The following is a 23,437-nucleotide window of genomic DNA, read 5'->3' as shown; positions in this document are numbered from 1 at the left end:
AGCCTATGAACACGAAATAGCCCCTGAGGAGTGGGTACTCGGAGCGTTCACCCAGCAAGATAGGAACCAACCTCTCGAAGAGACAGCGTAGTACAGGTCTAAAGTCTGTGGCAGGCAGCGAAGAGACAAAGTGACAGTCACAGGAACATGGAGACGCTGGAGGCACGAAGACACAGGAGACGCTGGAGGGATGATGACACAGGAGACACTGGAGGCACGGCACCGAAGCACAGGGAACGTAGCCTAGGAGCAACAGAAGAAGTCTGTTGCAAATGTTGCAGTTTGATGCTGCTGGAGAAGATAGTGGACCCTTGGGCCGGCCTACCTAGGGAGACAGGGTAGGCCGGGGGGCGGAGCCACAAGCTGGAAGGGCTCACCCAGGAACCAGGGACCCTCCGGGAGGAGCCCGTATGGTCCCGGGTCCTCGGGACTGGGAGTTGTCTACAGAATGTCCAGAGGCTGCGATGGGCGTAGGCCGGGACCAGAGCAAGCAGAATGAATAGGAAGTCCAAGGTACCCGGAAGGCAGGGAACCGGCTGCACAGGACCGAGGGCCGGCTGAAGGCAGGGCAGCGGGCAGCTGCGGAGTCTGTAGCAACCGGAGTCAGAGGCAGGCAGTGGGTGAAGCGGGGTCAGAAGCAAACCGGAGTCTGAAGCAGGCTGCAGGCTGAAGCGGAGTCAGAAGCAAACCGGAGTCGGAGGATGGCTGCAGGCTGAAGCAAAGTCAGAAGCAAACCGGAGTCGGAGGCTGGCTGCAGGCTGAAGCGGAGTCAGAAGCAGACCGGAGTCAGAGGCTGGCTGCAGGCTGAAGCGGAGTCGGAAGCAGACAGGAGTCAGGGGCTGGCTGCAGGTTGAAGCGGAGTCAGAAGCAAACCGGAGTCGGAAGCAGGCAACGTGGAGATCAACAAGTACGCAACTGAGAATAACTAAGAAGTTGTGATCCTCGTTGCAAGGCGTTGAGAGAGAGTCTAAACGCCGGTTATATCGGGACTTGGGCGTGATGTCAGCAGCGCGGGCGGGGCCGGGCTTCCGGGAGCTGGACGCTCAAGAGGGACGTCCTCGCGCGCTTGCGCGAGACCGAAGGGAAGCAGGCCCGTAATGGCGGCCGCCACGTGGAGTGAGAGGAGCCTCCGGGGTCCGGAGCGGGTGGAATGCGGTGATCACTGAAGCGGAGGTAGGCGGGCCTGAGCCCTAACAGAAGGGAAGCGGTCGGGACCGCAACAGCAAAGACCAAGAAAAAAAGCAGTTGCAGGGTTTAAAACCCCTCCAGTTGTGATGTCTTAATCGGGCATCATAATCCAGAGCCAGCTTAGCTCTCCAGCTGAGGTCCTTTTATGAGGCGGAACCTCCCACGCATGCGCACGTCAAGGAAGGCCCCAATGCCGGCCGGGAGAAAGACACTGCAGTCGCCGTGCGGCCCAGCATTCACGGCCCAGCGTGAGAAGGAGGCTGCCGCCGCCACATTGGCAGAACGGATAAGCTAGAAGGGGTTGATGCCTGTCGCGGCCAGATGCAGAAGCGTGCAACCCTAACAGCATGTGCAATGTAAAATTGAGCATACGTTTGCTCTTATGTTTATGGGTGCACACACGCACCTTTTAAATGTACTTGCATGCCTCCAAAACACCTCCCACATTTGTATATTATGCATACGTGCATAGAAGGCAATTTTCAAAATGTTTTACAAGCGTGAATGGACTTTGAAAATTGCTATGATATTTGCTACTTTCAAGCATACAATTTCTTTGAAAATTCACTCATGGTTTCTGACATCTAAAAATTTGTTTAACCAGATATGGCTGATTTAAATGAGTTAATTCTGTTGTTACCTGTCTAACAAACAGGCTCATAAAGATTACATTTTTCTCCTTTATAAAAATATTGTGATCACTGTTTCTGAGTTTACTTAGCATGGGGCAGATTCTTTGAAGAGTTTTTATTTTTTACAGTGGTAGCCTATTAGATTATTGCCAGCTTCTAGAGACCAATATTCAAATTCAAGTCAATGTAAAAAGAAAAAAATTGCCCTGCCAGTCTGAACACCCCCACCCCCCCCCAGCACCTCGAAGCCCTCCAACATTAGAAGTGGCTGGGATTGCTGAGTAATCGCAAGCCCGGTGCAGACAAGGCTTCACATAGGCACTAGGTGGGTGGCAGGGTTAGGGTTGGAGTGGAGGGAGAACAGGAAGCATGGATGAACCAAGGGAGGGCATGGGGCGGATAGGGGAGTCCAGCATTAACCTATCATATTTTCACTTTAAAAATACTTAAGAGGGGTTTGGCAGGGTGAGGGGGCTCAGCCAGGCAGGGCTTTTTTTTTTTTTTTTTTTACATTGACCTAGGGTTGGGATTTGGACCCCCAGGACTGTGTTCCATTTTTTTTTTAAGCCCAGTGACCGGCTTTAAATGTAGCCAGAGAAGAATAAAGCTATCCAACCACCTTTAGCCAGATAACTTTAAACTTACCTAGCAATATTCAAAAGATGGCCAACTAGGTTTAAAACTATATGGATAACTTTAGACCTACCCCAGGATATAGCCAATATTAGCTGGCAAACTTTCCCAACTTACTCCTAACTTCAGAGTTAGTCAGAGAAGTTTCTCGGCTAACCCATCAGGGCCCTATAACTCCCCCACAGCATCCATTACTTATCCAGCTAATTTTTAAATGTTTCCTGGATATTGAAAACATGGCATTTAGCTGGATAACTTGTGAGTTATCCGGTTAAATGCCTTTGAATATTGTCTTCCTACCTTTTGTAATCATATTAGCTTGCATCCTACTCTTTGAGTATTCCTGTTTCTGTCCCCGACTTCTGCAATTGGGTTTTATACTAAATATGGCCACAAAGAAGGTTCAACATAATTTCATTTTGTGGTCAATTTAGCATTCACTGTTTTTGAAGAAAATGAAAAAGAAAAAAACCCCCAAAAACTACTAACATGATATTTTTAGCCTTGTAGCAACATTTGTTTCTTAAAAATATTCTGCCCTGTTATGACAAATGTAATACAAAGCAGAAAATATCAAATGAAAAGCATACATTGTTTAGCTCATTGGAATAAAGAAATTATGTAAGTGAACTAACTCACTGCAGAGGCTTTAAATCCCAATTATTTTGCTCTTTCTTTTAGGGTCCGAGAGGGTTACTGGGTCCGAGAGGATCGCCTGGCCCTTCAGGTCAACCTGTATGTACTGCTTAACCATTGCATTATTCATTTCTCCTACATCTGGACATCAAGACAAAAATATTGATTAACGATTATTATTGTTTTTTTCACTAAAGGGTATTGGTGGTATAGATGGGCCTCAGGGTCCGAAAGGAAATGTGGTAGGTATTTATTTATTTATTTTTTTAAAGAAAATACGTTTCAAGAACTTAAACTTTATAAAACCCCGTCTCATATTTCCATGACGTTCCATCATCTAAAGTTCTGATTGCATTTTGTTCTTTATTCAGTAGATTGCTTCTCTTGTGTAACCTATCATTAACTGTTGCTTATTTGTCTCTATATATTAACAATGTTCCATAATAGGATAACCTGTTGCCCAGGCAACTACACGTTAATGCTCTCAAAATGAAAAATAGTTTTGTGGGTTTTTAATAACTGGGAAAGCACCCGCCAGAGAACATCTGATTATTTTTTTCTCTCTGTTCCTTCATAGGGTCCTCAAGGTGAACCTGGGCCCTCTGGTCAGCAAGGAATTCCAGGTCCACAGGTAAGATTTAAAAATCAGGTTGTTTTAGCACATAATGTCACTGGCAAAAAAGTATTTTACCCGTGTACTGAAATGCACGTGTTTCAGTTTAGAATCGAGGATACCTAAACATTTGTGGATAGAAAACTAGGCAAGTGCAGAGTGCCTGAATCAGAGTGTTAGAGCAGGCTTGCTGGAGCCTCTTCTTTCCAGAAAAAGAAAGACTCATTCAGCTAGAGGAATCTCAGCAGGAATGACCCCTACCCGCAAGAGGGTGCGGAATGGAATCGAGTTACAGGCTTGCAAAAAAAAAGAAAAAGAAAAACCTCTTACTATTTTTTTTTTAACTGTTAGAAAACCTTGCTCTTTGTTGACAACCATGGTCCTGACAGAATTTTAGGAATTGTTCTGACAGACGTCTATGCACATTGACTGATTTCTGATAAACTGGACTGTTCTTTTAATAGGGTCTGCCTGGTCCCCAAGGTGGTATTGGCCCTCCTGGTGAAAAAGTAAGTATTATGGTTCTTTTTATGTGCGTCATCATGTTAAATAGGGATGGGCAAGTACACAAAAAATGATCCATGATTAATGATAGATGAACTTCCTTATTATTGCTCCACAGTTTTAAACTGGTAGCAATCACTGAGCATGGATTTTGATCTGTGGCTGGAGTAACTGTACTAGGCATGTGCATTCATTTTTCACAAATTAGACAATTTCAATGAAATTGTCTAATTCGTCATGGTTCGGGGGCACCAAAAAACAAACTGAATGTTTCCAAAATTTTGGAAACATGTGTGGTTTGTGTTAGCGCGCACTAAAATGTTAGTGCGCGCTAACTATGTTTAGCGCGCTCTAACACGAAAATGGGGACCCACGAAAAAAAAAAAACTCGAACTGTGGGAAAAATGACATTTCCCACGGGGGCCTGAAAACGAAGCCCGAACCGATAAAAAAAAAAAAAAAAACCCCAAAACAAAGCACAACTCTATTAAGCACATGCAAGTTCCTTCTCCCTGCAGTTATGGGAGAGAAAGTTAAGAATGAGTCCCAAAATTCATCCTTTCCTACTAGGTGAAAAGAATATTTGTGACCTCAAGGACTAGACAGAGCTATCCAAACCCATCCTGGTGATTCTACACTAGGTCAGATTTGGCAGGATATCCACAATGAATAAGCATGAGGTAAAGTTACATACATTGAAGTCCTGCATATTTATTGTGGATACCCTGCAAAACCTGACTGGCTCAGCGGTCACTAGGACAGGTTTGGGAAGCCCTGGACTAGTTGTTTTCTTACACACAAGGCAAGGGGTGGGCAAACACTGGCTAACTCCCACTTTTTTTGCAGCCCGCCTACCTCATATATGATCTCCATTGTCTTTATACTCTTGACTAGACATCATCAAAGATGTTTTGACATCATGCATGTCAGTATATCATTTCAGGCCTTTGTGGATGACATTGGGAAGGTTGCTAGAGGACTGTGTTGGCATAGGCAGTGTCAGCTTCAGTGGTGCAATCTTTGATTGGCACCTTTGATTGGTTTCAGGTGCCAGTTGGCAGAAGGAGCCACTGTTGGTGCTGCTTGGAGTATTTTTGCCATTGTTCCTGTTGCTTTCCTCCTTTCACTGTGCCTTGGGTTATTCTTACCCTATTGATGCTGCTTTGGTGCTTTTAGTGTTCCTTGGGTATTTTTTGCCACTGTTGGTGCTGCTTTGCTCCTCTCACTATGCTTTGAGATATTCTTACCATTGCCTTTGCTGCTTTGGTTCTCTCACTGTGCCTTGAGATGTTACGCCTCTGCTGGTAATATTTCTTCCTTATTCAATTTTCCAGGGAAGCACTACACCACCCCAATTGAGGAGCTCCAATGTGGGACTCCCCCTATCTCCTGCTCAAGTTGCTCCAAAAGGAACAACCCTCAGTCCTCCTTCCATTAGCCCCTGGTGCAGACAAGAGCCAGTAATATGGCCCCTGTTAAAAAAAAAAAAAAAAAGTTTGCCTACCCCTCATTTTAGCTTGGAAAGGATTTTCCATAGATCTGTGTACACTTCTGTTTCTTGTACACACTCTTCTTTGAGTAAGAAAAAAGTATATATGGGCCCAGGGAAATCTGTTTCTCTGCCTGCTATATAAAGCAGAGGGTACAAGATCACAAAGAAAGTCCACGCACCACTTCTGTTGAGCCAAAGGGTTTAGTTTTTGGTGGTGGGGAGAGGGTTTCCTGTCATCTCTCCTCTCTTGGGGGAAAGTGAAGATAGACTAGTATTAAGCTCTCTGCAAGCAAAGAAATGTGCTCTATTCTTTTGGGTATAGCAAAGGATGCACCAGAGCCTATAGAAATGCAAACCTAGCAATGATTGAAATTCACACTTGTTATTTGATATGATGATCATACAGATCAATCTATAGTAATAACTGAGGTTACTCATTTCTTGCTAATATACTGAAAAGGAAGCTGCAACTTGGTATATTATAAAATATTTCAAAAGTACAAATAGCAGGTTCTATGGATTTTGACCTCTGTCAACTCAAAAGGTTTCTGCTAGGTTATCAGTATTTTTTTGTATTTCTTTAAGCTACTTGCCTACATTTTTCCTGAAGCCCCGGCCTGGCAGCAGAAAGTTTTGCAAAAGTGTCACCAGCTACCTCCCACAGGGCCAGATGTACTAAGCATATTACTCCATAGGCAAGGCCAACTCTGGTCCTCGCGAGCCGCAAACAGGCCAGGTTTTCAGGATATCCACAATGAATATGTAGGAAATAGATTTGTATGCGCTGCCTCCAATGTGTATGCAAATCTATCTCATTCATATTCATTGTGGATATTTATTTTAAAATATTTATGGATGTAATAAATGAGTGCTTTATGGAGCAATTGGTTCAGGAACTAACGTGAGAGGAAGCAATTTTAGATCTAATTCTTAGTGGAATGCAAGAGGTAATGATGGTGAGACCACTTGGCAATAGTGAATTAATCACTGGAAAGGGGACAATAAGTAAACCTACAGCTCTAGCACTAAACTTTCAAAAGGAAAACTAGAAAAAAACTGAAAGGTGCAACTAAAAAGGTGAAGAGTGTACAACAGGCATGGACATTGTTTAAAAATACCATTTTAGAAGTGCAGTCCAGATGTATTCTTCACATTAAAAAAAGTGGAAGGAAGGCCAAATGACTGCTGGCATGGTTAAAAGCCAAGGCAAAAGAGGCTATATTAGCCAGAAGAACTTCCTTAGAAAATTGGAAGCAGGATCCATCTGAAGAAAGTAGAAAAAAGCAAAACCATACGCAAGTTAAATGTAAAACATTGATAAGACAAGCTAAGAGAGGATTTGAAAAGAACTGGTTGTAGAAGAGAAAAACATAATAAAAACTTTTCTAAATATATTACAAGCTGGAAGTCTGTCAGGGAGTCAGATGATTGCGAGGTTAAAGAGGCAAGTCAAGGCCATTGTGGAAAGTCTAAACAAATTCTTTGTTTTGGTGTTTACTAATGAGAATGTTTGGGAGATACCAGTGCCCTGTGGAAGGATCTGCTGCTACCCCAGGTGGTCATCACATGATGTCATCTCTCTCTCACTCTCTCTCAATCCAAGCGCCGTACACCACAAACCTCCCCATCTCTATTCTTCCTTTCAAAATAGCTGCCCTGACCTCCAACTATGCCGCCCCACCCACTTCCGGCATTCTCAGCGACCTCCTCATCTGCCTATTGATTCCGCTGGCTCTAGGAGATGCCCGTTCCAGAAATGGTATTCAAGGGTGATGATTCAGATGATTTTAACCAAATCATTATGAACCTGGAAGATATAGTAGGCCAGGTTGACAAAGAGTAGAAAATCACCCTGACCAGCTGGTATACACTCCAGAGTTCCAAAAGAACTAAAAACTGAAATTTCAGATCTATTAATAGTAATTTGTAACCTATCATTAAAATCATCTATTATACAGGAAGACTGGAGGGTGGCCAATGTAACCCCGATATTTAAAAAGGGATCCGGGGTGATCCAGGAAAATATAGACTGGTGAGCCTGGCTTCAGTGCTGGGAAAAATCATAAGCTATTCGAAAGAAGAAAATTACAGAACATATAGATAGGCAAACAAAAAGAAAATCCCCGAACATATACTCTGGGCCAGATTTTCAAAGGGTTACGCGCGCCGGGCCTATTTTAAAAAGACCCAGCGATGCACGTAAAGCCCCGGGACGCGTGTAAGTCCCGGGGCTTTACTAAAGGGGTGGTTTGGAGCAGGGGAGGGGCGGTCTGGGGGTGGGACAGGGGCGGGGCCAGAGCCCTCCGACAGAGCGGCCATTGCCGCTCTGTCGGAGGATTGCATGCCGGCAGGTAGGATAAACATTTTTGGGGGGGTTAGAGTAGGGCTAGGGGGGGTGGACGGGTTAGGAGAAGGAGTGGGAAGGTTAGGTTAGGGGGAAGGGAATGGAGGAAGGCAGCGCGGCTCAACGTGCACAAGGTGCACAATTGTGCATCCCCTTGTGCGTGCCGACCTCAGGTTTTATAACATGCGCTTGCCTACGTGCGCATGTTATAAAATCGGGTGTACATGTGTGTGCGCCAGGTAGCGCGCACACATGTACGCCCATGCGCAACCTTTTAAAATCTACCCCTCTGTGTATGAATATGTCTTGCAAGTGAGTAAAGTAGAAAGTCACTTCAGCAAGCCTGATGGCATGCCCAGACGACTCAATCATTTGTGGTAAGGATGCTATTTTTTAAAATACATTAAAATGTAAGGCATTTCAATTTTGGTGACCATGGCTCTACATCGCCGATGTTTCACACAATGCTTCATCAGGAGCCGCGTAGTAACCTTAAAAAGTCCTTCTATCTCAGTTTGTTTTCCTTCGCGATCGGACATTTATTTATTTATTTAACAGCTTTTTTTTATACCGACATTAGAGGGCACATCATATCGGTTTACATCTGAACAAAAGGTGGAAAATACAAAAAACAGGGAGGGGGGAAAGGGGAGCAACAAGAGTAACAATTTGCAACAAAGGTGCTACAGCTAGAAGGAGGTTCTATATGTGAGCCTGAAAAGTTGAAACTAAAGGGTTAAAGATATTTACATATTAACATAGTGCTTAGGGTACTGAGGGTTAATTGCAAGGTGAGGAGGTGAAGGTGGCAGTGGTAAAGGGAACTAGTCAGGATATGCCTGGTGGAAAAGCCAAGTTTCAGCATTTTCCTGAATTTGTATGGGCAGGGCTCGAGGCGGAGGTTTGTCCGTAGAGCATTCCAGTGAGTGGGGCCAGAAATTGATAGGGCACGGTCCCTTGTTGATGTGAGGTGGGCTTTTTTGAGGGGTGGGATGTGTAGTGTACCTTTACGGTTTGTTCTGGTTGGGCGGGAGGAGTGTGTGAATCTGAAGGGTTCGCTGAGCCAGGAGGAGTTGCTTTTGTGGATGGATTTGTGAATGATGGTGAGGGTCTTGAATAGGATGCGTGATGGGATGGGGAGCCAGTGGAGGTCTTTTAGGAGGGGGGTTATGTGGTCTGATTTGCCTGTGTTCAGGATTATTCTGGCGGTGGCGTTCTGTAACATTTGAAGGGGTTTGATAGAGGAGTAAGGGAGGCCTAGGTACAGTTAGTTGCAGTAGTCCAGTTTGGAAACTAGGGTGGCTTGGATGACTGTTTTGAGATTGTGAGTATGGAGTAGGGGTTTGAGCTTTTTTAAGACGTTGAGCTTATAGAAGCCTTCTTTTAGGATGGAGTTGATGTGTTTTTTTAGGTTTAGGTGTGGACATGATGTCTCATCCATCTCCGCAGAGGAACATATAGATAGACATGGTTTAAAGGGACACAGCCAGTATGGATTTACCCAAGGAAAGTCTTGCCTCACAAATCTGCTACAGTGTTTTGAAGGGGTTAATAACATGTGGATAAAGGTGTACTGGTAGACTTAGGGCCGGATTTTGAAAGCTCTACGCGCGTAAATCGGCTTATGTGCACCGGGTCTATTTTCAAAAGGCTGGGTGACGCACGTAAAGCCCCAGGACACGTCTAAGTCCCATGGTTTTACTAAAGGGGCGGTCCAGGGGCGGAACATTGGTGGGGCAGGCGGTCTGGGGGCTGGGTGGGGGCGGGGTCAGAGGCCTCTGACTGTGCCAGGGCAGGGCTGAAGTAAGTTTTCAAATAGAAGTTAAATAAAGAAAAAGGTAGGGGGGAAAGGGCGGGGGAGGAAGGGGAAGGAAAGGGAAGGTGGGGTGGGGGGGTAGGGAAGTTCGCTCCAAGGCCGCTCCAATTTTGGAACAGCTTGGGAGGGAACGGGGGAAGGCAGCGTGACTCAGCGTGGGCTCGGCGCGTGCAAGGTGCACAATTATGCACCACCTTGCACGCGCTGACCCCTGATTTTATAATTTGGGCGCATCTGCGAACGCAAGTTATAAAATCAGGGGTACATGTGTGCCCGTCGGGTGGCACGTGCACATGTATGCCCGCGCACTGTTTTGAAAATCTACCCCTTAGTGTATTTGGATTTTCAAAGGGCATTTGACAAAGTCCCCCTTGAGAGGGGGTACTTATCATGGGATAAGAGGCAATGTCTTTTTGTGGATAGCAAATTGGCTGAAAGATTGGAAACTGAGCAGGATTAAATGGTCAGTTTTCTGAATGGAGAAAGATAAACAGGGGCATGCCTCAGAGATCTGTACTTGGATCGGTGCTTTTCAGTGTATTTATTGTTAATGTGGTGGCTTATGGGATATCCTTGAAAGCCACTTGCGCACCGAGCAGTACTCCATTGGGACTATTGCCTCTATTATGCCTCCCTAGGCGCAAACATGTCCATCCTTACTGCATTTAAAGGGCCCATGTTGGGAAAAGACTGCAGTGTCCTTAAATGATATCACTATTGATTGCCCTAAATAAGTCTTCCCTTGACATCTCCTCTTCGTGTCAGCAATGGGTCTCCTGAATTGGTGTATGTAGTGTGTGTTGCTGCTCCAGGTTCCTATGTTCCTCTTTCTGCTTTGCTTCTCCAACTCAGTATGCTTTGTCTCCTCAGTCCTGCTTGCCTCATCTCCCTGTCTTCTGCCGGACTGACTTCTGGATCTGACCCTTGCCTGGACAATGACCATTCTTGCTTGCCGCCTGTCTCTGACCCTGGCCTAGCCCTGGATCAGCACCTATGCCACTATCAAATAGACTCTCGCTTAAGATCTGCCGGCCCCCAGAACCAGAAGACTCAAACCAAGGGAAAAAGTGTTTGTATAGATGAAGCTCCTATTCAGTCTCTGTCTTGCATAGCTCTTCTAACTATCGGTGAGGGCCTACCCCATAGGCTGAGCCATTCACACCACAGCAACAGGGGTCCACAGATCTTACAGATTGCTGAGGCCATGGATTCAATGGACCTGATCTCACTCCAGGCTATACCAGGCCTGGCCCAATGTGTTCAAGAGCAGCAAGCTGTTCTCATTCATGTGACTGCTCTACTTGAAAGTCTCGTGCTCCACATGGACACCCTGACGCCTGCACCGGCTCTGCTTCCAGTGGCTCTGCCTTCTTCAATTCCTGCTACTCCTCCCTGGCCAGTTCCTCAGCTTCCAGTACCTCCCCATTATCATGGGAATCCCAAGAATGCTACGGCATCATCAACCAATGTATTTTGAACTACAGTCCATGCTCTTCCCCACAGACCATTCTTTGGTCATCTACATCTTAACACTGCTGAGTGACACTGTGCTGGCCTGGCTATCTCCACTATGGGAGCATGATGACTCTACTCCAGAGCCTCCCATATTTTGTGCAATAGTTACGGTTCATTTTTGAGGAACCTGGTCAGATGTCCTCCTTGGCAGCCGAGCTGATCCGGATTCGGCAGGGCTCCCAAACTCTTGGAGAATATGCCATCCAATTTCGAATCATTGCATCCAAATTGCACTGGAGAGAGGATAGTCACACCACCATAGTTTGGCAAGGCTTTTTGGGCAGCATTAAAGATGATATGGCTGGCCAGGACATTTCCACCTTGCTGGTCACCTTGATCTCATTGACTGGATGCATTGTTAGTCACTTCTAAGAAAGGGATTTTGAGAATAATGGTATCCGGCATCCAGTAGCATTGACTCATAGGTTCCAGCACCCTTTTCTCCAGGCTCCTCTCCCAGAATCTAAGACTGTGGAAGAACCAATGCAACTGGGCTGAATCAAGCTTTTTCTGCATAAGAAGCTTCAAAGCAGGCAGTTGGGCCTGTGCTTATACTGTGCAGGCCATGGGCATATAGCATCTCAATGCTTGGAGAAATTGAGAAACTCTCTTGCCTAGGGTTATCTGGGAAGGTAACCCTAGGCCATACACTTTCTGTTGCACATCCCCGCCGTGCTGGTGCTGCGACCGGGCCTGCTCACCTCATGCTCCCCTCCATGAGCTCCGGGCACTCCTCCCTCGCTGCTGCAGCCAGCTCATGGCGTCCCCTGCGCCTTCCCCGCTCACCTCCGTCTTCGCAGGCTTCACAGCGGAGCTCCCATCGGGGCTTTGCGTCCTCTGCCACGTCCCTAGGCACACGCGCAGCCCACGCTCCCTCCTTTAAAGGGCCCAGGACGGGAACCTCGGGCTGGATGACTCCCGATGATGTCACTTGAGCACCACTTAAAAGGCGAAGCCTTTCCATCAGTTCCTCGCCTTGGCAAAAGGGTTGTCATATTTATGTGAAGCTAGTTACCATCCTGCATTCCTGCTTCCTTGATCCTGTGCTTGTTCCGGTGTTCCTATGTTCCAGTCCTTGTTCCTGAGTTCCTGTGCTTGTTCCAGTGTTCCTGCGTCTGTGTTCTCTTGGTCCCTCGTGTGTCAGCCTCTGTCCCTGATTCTTGTTCCGCTACCCAGGTTGTACTTTCTCAGACTGATTCTCGGTACTGACCTCGGCTTGCCTCTGACTACGCTTGGACTGATACACGGTATTGACCTCTGCTCGCCACTGGCCACAATTGGACCGCTGCCTGGAACTGACCTCTGCTCACCACTGACCACGCTCGGACTGATACCTGGAACTGCCCCTTGCTTTGGCTGATCACCCTCGGACGGATACCCTGGCTTTTACCCTTGTGCTTCACTCGGACACTCTCTTTGCGTCTCCTGTGACCACCAGATCTGCCTGTTCTGACGCTAACTGCGGCCTTCTACAAGCTAGATCACTAGGCGCTGCCTATTCTGTCCGGAGGACCTTCAGTTCCTGTTCTGTTCCAGTGGTCTTCGGTACACTCTGTTCCGGTCTAGCTCCTCTGTTCTCCACTAGCCGCACACCCTTGCTCGTGGTGGGCACACCTCTCCGTTACCTCTCCAGGAGACCCTCCAAGGCCCACCTACGCCCAGATGGTCCGGGTACCCAAGGGCTCAACCTGCGGAAACCCAGGACTGTTATTGGTGAAACTCCAGCTTGCCTATGTCTCCTCGTGTGCTCCACCTTCTGGCAGCAGGCGCCCTCTGGGACCTCCCTGAGGACCATACCAATCCTACGCCAGGCCAAGGGTCCACCTCCAGCGCAACACTTTCCTCCCCCAAACTACTGGTTACTGTCTCTATCTTCACTGAGCATGGATAGTTTGAGACAGAAGCATTCGTAGATCCAGGACCAGGTGGGAACTTTATTGATCAAGTGCTGGAACACTATCATCCTGGAACATCCAGTAACCATTTCCTCTATCTATGGGGATCCTGTTTCAGGCCAAGTCACTGAGATAATCATTTCACTTTCTCTTCACAAGGAAACCATCTATTTTCACATAATCCCTCAATCTGTAAACTCAGATACTTGTATCTGCCCTGATTTCAACAGTATCAGCCTGTGATCCAGGGGAACTCTTTGGAATTGGCATGGTGGGGTCCCACCTGCTTCACCACTTGTCTCACCTCTGCTCCTTCACTGCTCCACTTGACACTAGCTGCCACTATACCAGGGTTACACCATAGTATGCTGACTTCTCTGCTGTGTTTTCTAAACAGTGGGCAGAAACCTTTTCCCCACATCGCTCCCATGACTGTAACATAGATCTTCTTCCTGGCAAGATACCCCATGCGGGGAAGGGTCTACCCATTATCAGTCCCAGAAATCAAGTCCATGAGTCAGTATATTTCTTTATTTCTTTAGTTTTTATTTCTTTAGTTTTTTAATATTCCACCTTTCAGCTACTTCAAAGCATCATTACATTCAGTTACTGTAGGTGTCAAGGAGATCGTGGCCATTCTCTTCCTCTGTTGGAGCAGGTTTTTTCTTTGTGAGCAAGAAGGACAGCACCCTCAGGCCCTGTATTGATTACAGGAGCCTCAACACATCACAAAAAAGAACAAGTATCCCCTACCACTTATCTCTGAACTCTTTGATTGCCTACGAGGTGCTAAGATCTTCACTAAACTAGATCTATGGGGAGCTTACAATCTCATTCACATTCAGGAAAGAATTGAGTGGAAAACCACATTCAATACTTGAGACAGACATTATTAGTCATGCCCTTTGGGCTTTGCAGTGCTCTAGCAGTATTTCAAAACTTGGTGAAAGAAATGATCTGAGGTCTTCTATATTCCTGAATAGTGGTTTACCTAGATGACATACTCACCTACACTCAATTTCTGACTCTGCACTGGGAGCAGGTTAGACAAGTACTATAGTGGCTTCAAGACCATCTGCATGCAAAACTTGAGAAATGACTCTTTAAATAAGTACAACTTCCCTTCTTGGGTTACATCATTTCTCAAACTGGATTCCCTATGGATCCTGCAAAACAAAACACCATCCTGGACAGATCCCAGCTGATCAGCCTTCAGACACAACAGCATTTTATAGGATACACCAACTATTACCACCAATTTATTCCTGGATTTTCAACCCTTGCAGCGCCTCTCACAGCCTTGACCAAAAAGGGTGTAGATATCCACTCTTGGTCCACATAAATCATTGACACCTTCCAGGCTTTCAAGCAAGCCTTCTCCAAAGGACCTTCCCTATGGCACCCAGATCCTGATCAACCCATTGTATTGGAGGTAGATGCCTCTACCCATAGAGTAAGGGCTGTCCTCAATCAACACGGCAACCAAGGGAGCCTCCTATGTTGTTCTTTTTTTTCTCCAGAAAGTTTTCTCCAACAGAGAGGAATTACATAATTGGGGATCACAAACTCTTTGTGGTGAAATTGGAACTGGAAGAGTAGTGGCACCTTCTAGAGGGCGCCAAACACTGGACCACCATCTACAATGACGACAAGAATCTGGAGAACATCCAACAAATTCAACAAGTTAATCCCACACAGTACTAGTGTTCCATTTTCTTCAGTCTTTTTGATTTTGAGCTACTACTGGTGGCCCCAAGTAAAAATGGATGTGAAGAACTACATGGAATCCTGCCCTGTTTGTGCACAGCATAATTCTGCTCATGCTATCACAGCCATTGCCAGCCTCCAAGAAACTCTGGACCCACCTGTCCACTGATTTTATCATGGATCTCCCTCACACAGCTACACCATGATATAGGTCATGGGGTATAGATTCTCCAAAATGGCACATTTTGTTCCTTTCCAAGGTTTGCCGCCTTTTCCCAAATTAGCCCGCCTCTTCATCCAGCACATCTTCTGACTACATGGATTACCCTCTCGCATTTTCTCTGACAGAGATGTCCAGTTCACGCCCTGATGTTTGCTGCCTGTTTCTGACCCTGTCCCGGCCCTGAGTCAACACTTATGCCATTGCCACAGAGACTCTTGCCTAAGACCTGCCGGCACCCTGAATCCAAGGGCACAATCAATGGGAAGCTCCTATTTAGTCACTTTCCTGTGTAGCTCTGCCAACTGTCAGAGAGGGACTATGGGGCCTACCCCATAGTATGAGACAATCTAATCACAGCAACAAGGGTCTACAGATCTTACATTTATAAATGATCTGGAAAGGGGCACGGTGATTAAGGTGATCAAATTTGCAGATGACACAAAATTATTTAAAGTTGTTAAATCACAAGCTAATTGTGATAAATTGTAGGATAATCTTGTAAGAGTGGAATGCTGGACATCCAAAAGACAGATTAATTTTAATGTGGACAAGTGCAAAGTGAGGCATATAGGAAACAGTAACACATGTTATCGATATAAGATATGAGGTTCCATATTAGGAGTTATCACCCAGGAAAAAGATCTGGGCGCCATAGTGGACAATACATTGAAATCATCAGCTCAGTGTGCTGCAGTGGTAAAAAAAAAAAAAAAAACCCAAATAAAATGTTGGGAATTATTAGGAAAGGAGAGGTGAATAAAATGGAAAATGTCATAGTACCTCTGTATCGCTCCATGGTGAAACTGCACTTTTACTATTGTGTGCAATTCTGATCACTGCTTCCCAAAAAAGATCAGGTTGTACAGGGAAGAAAATGTTTGTTTGTTTTTAGGTTCATTTTTGGGAGGTATTTTCCCACAAATTTTGTTTCATGGAATATTTCCTTTGTTTCATTTAGGAGAAAAAAATGAATCAAATAATAATAAAAAAAAGGGAAAAAAATGAAAATGGATCCTCCCAAGGCCTCACATCCTTCCCTTCCACCCACCTGGAAAAATGCCAGGTGCCAGCATCCCCCCAGCCCCCTCTTACCAGGTCATAAGAACATAAGAACAAAAGAAATTGCCATGCTGGGTCAGACCAAGGGTCCATCAAGCCCAGCATCCTGTTTCCAACAGAGGCCAAACCAGGCCACTAGAACCTGGCAATTACCCAAACACTAAGAAGATCCCATGCTACTGATGCAATTAATAACAGTGGCTATTCCCTAAGTAAACTTGATTAATAGCCGTTAATGGACTTCTCCTCTAAGAATGTATCCAAACCTTTTTTGAACCCAGCTACACTAACTGCACTAACCACATCCTCTGGCAACAAATTCCAGAGCTTTATTGTGCGTTGAGTGAAAAATAATTTTCTCAGTTTAGTCTTAAATGTGCTACTTGCTAACTTCATGGAATGCCCCCTAGTCCTTCTATTATTCGAAAGTGTAACTAACCGATTCTACTCTTTCAAGACCTCTCATGATCTTAAAGACCTCTATCATATCCCCCCTCAGCCGTCTCTTCTCCAAGCTGAACAGCCCTAACCTATTCAGCCTATCCTCATAGGGGAGCTGTTCCATCCCCTTTATCATTTTGGTTGCCCTTCTCTGTACCTTCTCCATCGCAACTATATCTTTTTTGAAGTGCGGCGACCAGAATTGTATACAGTATTCGAGGTGCGGTCTCACCATGGAGCGATATAGAGGCATTATGACATTTTCCATTTTATTAACCATTCCCTTCCTAATAATTACTAACATTCTGTTTGCTTTTTTTGACTGCTGCAGCACACTGAGCCGACGATTTTAAAGTATTATCCACTATGATGCCTAGATCTTTTTCCTGGGTGGTAGCTCCTAATATGGAACCTAACATCGTGTAACTACAGCAAGGGTTATTTTTCCCTATATGCAACATCTTGCATTGTCCACATTAAATTTCATCTGCTATTTGGATGCCCAATCTTCCAGTCTTGCAAGGTCCTCCTGTAATGTATCACAATCCACTTGTGATTTAACTACTCTGAATAATTTTGTATCATCCGCAAATTTGATTACCTCACTTGTCGTATTCCTTTCCATATTATTTATATATCTATTGAAAAGAACCGATCCAAGTATAGATCCCTGAGGCACTCCACTGTTTACCCTTTTCCACTGAGAAAACTGACCATTTAATCCTACTCTCTGTTTCCTGTCTTTTAACCAGTTTGTAATCCACGAAAGGACATCGCCTCCTATCCCATGACATTTTAGTTTTCTTAGAAGCCTCTCATGAGGGACTTTGTCAAACGCCTTCTGAAAATCCAAATACACTACATCTACTGGTTCACCTTTATCCACATGTTTATTAACCCCAGTTGAGATCTGCCAGCGAGGCCTAGGCCCAAGCCAAAACCTTGGCCTTGCATAGGCCGAGGATACGGTAGGTTGCTGTTGCCTCAGCCTCAGCTTCTGCAAGGCCAGTGCCTTGGCCAGAGCTTGGGCCCAGGTCTGATACCATGGCCCAGCCTGGAGGCTGGGTCCCAATGCTGGGACCTTGAACCAGACACAGGCTTGATGACAGGGACCAACCCAAACCCAGGCCCGACTCTGCTTCCTGGCCCAGAGACAGGGCCTCAATGCTTGGCCTCAGCCTACAGTCAAGCCCAGAGTCCAGTCTTCTGAGGAGCTCTGATGACATCCTCTTTTTTCTTCTTTTCTTCTTCAATTGATACCATCCAGCTCGACCCTAGTGGATGGCATTAGTTGAAGATGACAAGATAAAGAAGAGGATTTAATCAGAGCTGCTCCAAGGCCTGTGCTCTGGGCCTGGGCCTGACTCTAGGGCAAGGTGTGTTGACCTGACCTCTGGGCCAGGCCCTGTCATTGGGCCTCGGTCTGTGCTGAGGCCCTGGCAATGGGGCTCAGGTCCATGCCAAGGCCTCAGTGTCAGGACCCAATCTCCAGGCCCGCCATGGCATCAGGCCTGGGCCTGGGCCCTGACCTAGGCTGAGGCCAAGGCATTGGAACCTGGCCTCTATGTCAGGCCCCAGTGTCGGGCCTGGGCCCAGGTCAAGACCCAGTTGTCAGGACCTGATCTGGCCACTTCCACGGATACCCAGCAGATCAAGTAAGTGACTGTTCAGAGTGGGGTCTTGGCATCAAACCAGGTCTATACCAAGACCGAGGTATCATACTTGGGCCTAGGCCACAGCCCCTGCTTGGGGCCTCATCCTATGCCCCAGGTGAGGTCCTGGCTTTGGGCCAAGACTGAGGTACCAGTGTCACACTCAGCCATAGGCTGTGATCCCTGCTTTGAGCCTCGGCCTAGGCCCTAGGCGAAGTTCCAGCCTCATGCCGACATCAAATGCATTCATTTAAAATGTACGCAACAAATAAACGGGCGGATTTTAAAAGCCCTGCTCGCGTAAATCTGCCCGGATTTACACGAGCAGGGCCCTTGCGCGCACTGGCGGCCTATTTTGCATAGGCCGCCAGTGCGCGCAGAGCCCCCGTACGCGCGTAGGTCCCGGGGTTTTTTGAAGGGGGTCGTGTTGGGGCGTGTCGGGGGCGGGACCGGATGACGCAGTGTTTTGGGGGTGGGACCGGGGGCGTGGCGCCGGCCCGGGGGCATGGTCCAGGCCTCCGGACCAGCCCCCAGGTCAGATGACGGCATGCCAGCAGTCCGCTGCCGCACGTAGATTTACGTCTGTTTCTCGCAGGCGTAAATCTAGGGACAAAGGTAAGGGGGGGGGTTTAGATAGGGCCGGGGAGGTGGGTTAGGTAGGGGAAGGGAGGGGAAGGTGAGGGGAGGGCGAAAGAAAGTTACCTCCGAGGCCGCTCCGATTTCGGAGCGGCCTCGGAGGGAACGGAGGCAGGCTGTGCGGCTCGGCGCACGCAGGCTGCCCAAAATCGGCAGCCTTGTGCGTGCCGATCCAGGATTTTATAAGATACGCGCGGCTATGCGCGTATCTTATAAAATCCTGCGTACTTTTGTTTGCGCCTGCTGCGCGAACAAAAGTACGCGATCGCGCTTTTTAAAAAAAATCTACCCCAAAGTTTAGTTTCATTTGGAGGTGCCCTCGATTTGTTTCTGGGTCCCTCAAATGAAACAAATTGCCCTTATTTGTTGCGTTTTGTTCATTCATTTTAAACAAATGCACATCTCTAATAGTTGAACTAGAAAAGGTTTAGAGAAGGGTGACTAAAATTATAAAGGGGATGGAACGGTTCCCCTATAAGGAAAGGCTAAAGAGGTTAGGGCTCTTCAGCTTGGAGAAAAGAAGTCTGTGGCGGGATATGATAGAGGGCTATAAAATCATGAGAAGACCAGAACGGATAAATGTGAATCAGTTATTTACTCTTTCAGAAAATATTAAGGACTAAGGTGCATTCTTTGAAGTAAGCAAGTAACACATTTAAAAGAAATTGGAGAAAGTTTTTTTTCATTCAATCCATAATTAAGCTCTGGAATTTATTGCCAGGCGATGTGGTTAAATATTAGCTTTTTCATATCATCCTGCTTACCTCTAAACCCTACCAATTAATAAAAAAATTCCCCAAACCCCCTGAGTAGACCTCCTTTCACCCCTTGGTCTCTCAAACTTACCCATGGTTTGGGGTTCTTTAGGTGGTAGAAATATTCCTCACTTGCTCCTGCCCTTCAGTGCCATGTTGGAAAATTGCACCAACTGACAACATGTCCTTTGTCCTGTACATACGTGGAAAATGAGTGCCTAGATATTAAGGATGTGATTCGTCCCGCCACGGGAAATTTTGTTTTCCCGTGGTTCGGGTCAAATTTTTTTGGCCGCCCCGAATTTTGGGGTTAGTGCGTACTAACCCCGAAAATCGAATTTTCCCAAAATTTCGGGAAAATCTGCTTCGCTTTTCGGGGTGGCTGAACCAGAACAAATTAGGAAATTTCGTTGAAATTGCCTAATTCATTCTGGACGAATGCACATCCCTACTAGATATTACACCTTGCACCTGGAAAAAATCGCAGCACATATGGGGTGAACTTAGGGGAGGGCTGGCTTACTCAGGGATTTGTAGATTTTTTATAAAAGAGGTAGGGCTTAGAGGTAGGAAGGGCATTGACGCTGGGCTAATTTTAAAAATATTAAGAGCCCTGCAGGTGAAGAGGGAGAGATTAGCCCATGCCCTATGGTTCACCAGGGATTTGGCACATAGCGAGGGTGGAAGAACTCTTACCAGGGCTTGCAACCACTTTAAATTATGACAGCTGCAAGTTTTCTACTCATTCAAAAAAGGTTGGTAGAATACTTGTGCATGACTCCCAGCTCCCAAGGCAGCCAAAAAAGACATCTTTGCACACAGATATTCACTTGAATCTAAATTCAGATTCGTAATAAACTTTTACACCTAGTGGACTACTCATGAAAGTTTATGACTCGCAAGGCAGCAACATTATGAATGTTTTAACAAATGGAGACAACACTTACAAATATGCACAAAACCCCCAAACACTGGCATTTTTGTGAGTTTAAGATTATTTTATGCATTTTAGTGCATATAGGATCGCTCTGTGAAAAAAGTACATTGACCTCTCAATAGCTTGAAAATACAGCCAGAAAAGATAGTTACATTCATTATAAGGCATACATTTTAACATGGATAATAAGTATGTAGATTTTCTTTCTTTAGAAATATAAGTAAACAATTGCTATATTCATTTCCCCAAATGCATTTTTCTTCATGCCCGCATAACATATATGCATTTATCCCTATATATTTATTCAACATTGGTCAATAATCTATTAATAGATCTTCTTATAGAAGAGAGTATTTAGAAATAATCTCATTTACAAATAGCAGCTAGTTCTGGGTGTTCCTATCAAATTCAGTGGTACTGTCTAATTGTGACCATAGTTTATCAACCTTTTTTAGGAATGGGCCTATTCATGGTCATTGTAGTCTTAAAAGCAAATGAGTGCATGGATACATCTTTTACTGTAATTCAAAGCAAAATTCTACAGCATTCTTTTTGTAGTATCCAGATGCAACCATGTTTGCTCCTTGATGCCAACTTCTCCCATGCTAGCTCTACTACTGAAAAACTGTATTCTCAGATTTGAAGATGGAGTCTTGGCAATTGCTTTAAGGAACAATTCTCTTTAGACTGTATTGACGGGTACCTAGTTCAATTTAGATCTAGTTGGAGGGAACGAAAAATCAGTTCAACCTAACAAACTCATGTCTATTCTAGCTTTGGCCTAGAGCCAGTCAGAATCCCCAGTTATTCAGACTGTTTTGAAACTCAAAATATTATTGAAATCAGCATGACTTTTTCTGGGATAAAGGCCATATTTTGATATAGAGGTTTCTAAAACTATAGAATATGTTTTGGCTGTGTAGAAAGTTTTATATTAGAGGAGATGCAGATTTGTACTCTATTCAAACTGAATACACATGCTTTCCACCATCATTCACAAAATCATATCTTTCAGCTGTTACTAATTGTCAAATACAGCTGCTCAGGACTAAAGAATGTCCACATTTCAACTTGGAGTTTTCCTTGGTAAAGTGGGGATATCTTTCTGATCTAAAGTGGTAGACATTGCTTTCATAACTTTACTTTATCAATAATTTTAACTTTAATTTATCTGGAATCTCTCTATATATTTATTTATTACCTGACTTTTGAATGATTGTTCACTCAAAATGGGTACAGCAACTTAAGTAAATAAAAATACAACAACTTAGATATGTAAATGGAGAACCACATAAATAACCAACCAAAGGGGTACATTAATTTAAATAAACACACCAACCGAGGTCACACATGTAGACCATGAAAGAACCAAATATAAACATATGCGGAACAGGAGCAGGAAGATTAGAATACTGTTTGATCCATCAGTGTCTGACTCATCCAGATATTAGCATCACCCATTAAATGCCTGAAAGAAAAGCCATGGCAGAATTGAAGGTAGTTTTGCGTTTGGCAAGGCTTTTCTGGAGAGAGTTCCAGAGGGTGGATCTGCTCCCAAGAAAGCCCATTTATGGATATCAGACCTTTTGATTTCTTTAGGTGATGGCATAATTAAGGAGGCTCCTTGGGAGGATCTTAAAGAACTGGCAGGTGAATAGAAAGATAACCAGTCCTTCAATAATCTAGATAATTTCCTCTTACCTTTAACTTTCAAGGAAAGGTTAAGGTTGAGTTAGGTTTTTCAATCTAGCCTTATAAAGTAACCAGTACAGTTTATGTAGAATGGGTATGATGTGATCCTGTTTTTGCAATTCTCTAGCATTCAAGCTAATTCTAAATAAGCTGAGTGAAGATGGTGTCAAAACTTTAGTGGAAGTAAGGAGGAAGCTGGGAAGTACAGGCCAGCTCTATTGTGATCATATTAATGAATCACTATTAAAAGAAAGGATAGTGCAATTTTTGGAATCCAAAGCAGCATAGTTTTATCAGATATAAATCTTGTCAGATGAATCTGATCCATTTCTTTGATTGGGTGAACAGAGAGATGGATCAAGGAAGAAAGAGAACTAGGCATAGTGTACTTGTATTTTAGCAAGATCTTTGACAAGGATCTGCAATGAAGACTTATAAATAAATTATACACCCTTGGTATGGATCCTAGAGTGACTGGCTTAATGGGAGGCAACAGAGGGTAGTAGTAAATGAACTTTCTTGGAGGAGGGGATTGTTACTAGTGGTATGGCTCAGGGATAGATCCTTGAACCAGTTTTTTTCAACATTTTTGTGAGTGACATAATGGAAGGGTTATCGGGAAAGGTTTGAATTTGCCGATGAGACCAAAATCTGTAACAGGGTGGATAGGCAGGAAGAAGTGGAAAACATGTGGAGGGATCTAGGAAAGCTCTAGGAATGGTCTATGGTCTGGCAGCTAAGCTTAAATGCTAAAAAAAATGCAGAGTAATGCATTTAGGATGCAAAAATCCAAGGAAAAGGTACAGTATTGGAGGTGAAATTATTTTAAGCCCAAAGAAATAGCAGGATGTGGGGGTAACTGAATCTGATGATCTTAAGGTGGCCAAACAGGTGGATAAAGCTACAGTAAAAGCCAGAAAGATGCTTAAATGCATAAGGATGTAATGGTCAGCAAAATAAGGGAGGTGATATTGCCCTTGTATAAGTCCCTGGTATGAATTCACTTGGAATACTGTGTACAAATTTGAAGATCACACCTTCAAAAGGATATAAACAAGATGGAGTTG

General features: G+C 45.0%; 1 protein-coding gene across 1 annotated transcript in view; it reads left to right on the top strand.

The window, feature by feature from the left end:
- Positions 1-23,437, top strand: part of COL11A1 (collagen type XI alpha 1 chain) — a 623,839-nt gene that overhangs the window by 327,536 nt on the left and 272,866 nt on the right. The window contains 4 exon segments of the mRNA XM_029618381.1: positions 3,135-3,188; positions 3,287-3,331; positions 3,667-3,720; positions 4,167-4,211. Of these exon segments, the coding sequence (XP_029474241.1) occupies positions 3,135-3,188; positions 3,287-3,331; positions 3,667-3,720; positions 4,167-4,211 (198 nt within the window).

Source organism: Rhinatrema bivittatum, chromosome 10, assembly GCF_901001135.1.
Source record: "Rhinatrema bivittatum chromosome 10, aRhiBiv1.1, whole genome shotgun sequence".
NCBI lineage: Eukaryota > Metazoa > Chordata > Amphibia > Gymnophiona > Rhinatrematidae > Rhinatrema > Rhinatrema bivittatum.
Note: the sequence above shows the minus strand (reverse complement) of the source record. Positions and strands in the feature narration are given on the sequence as shown.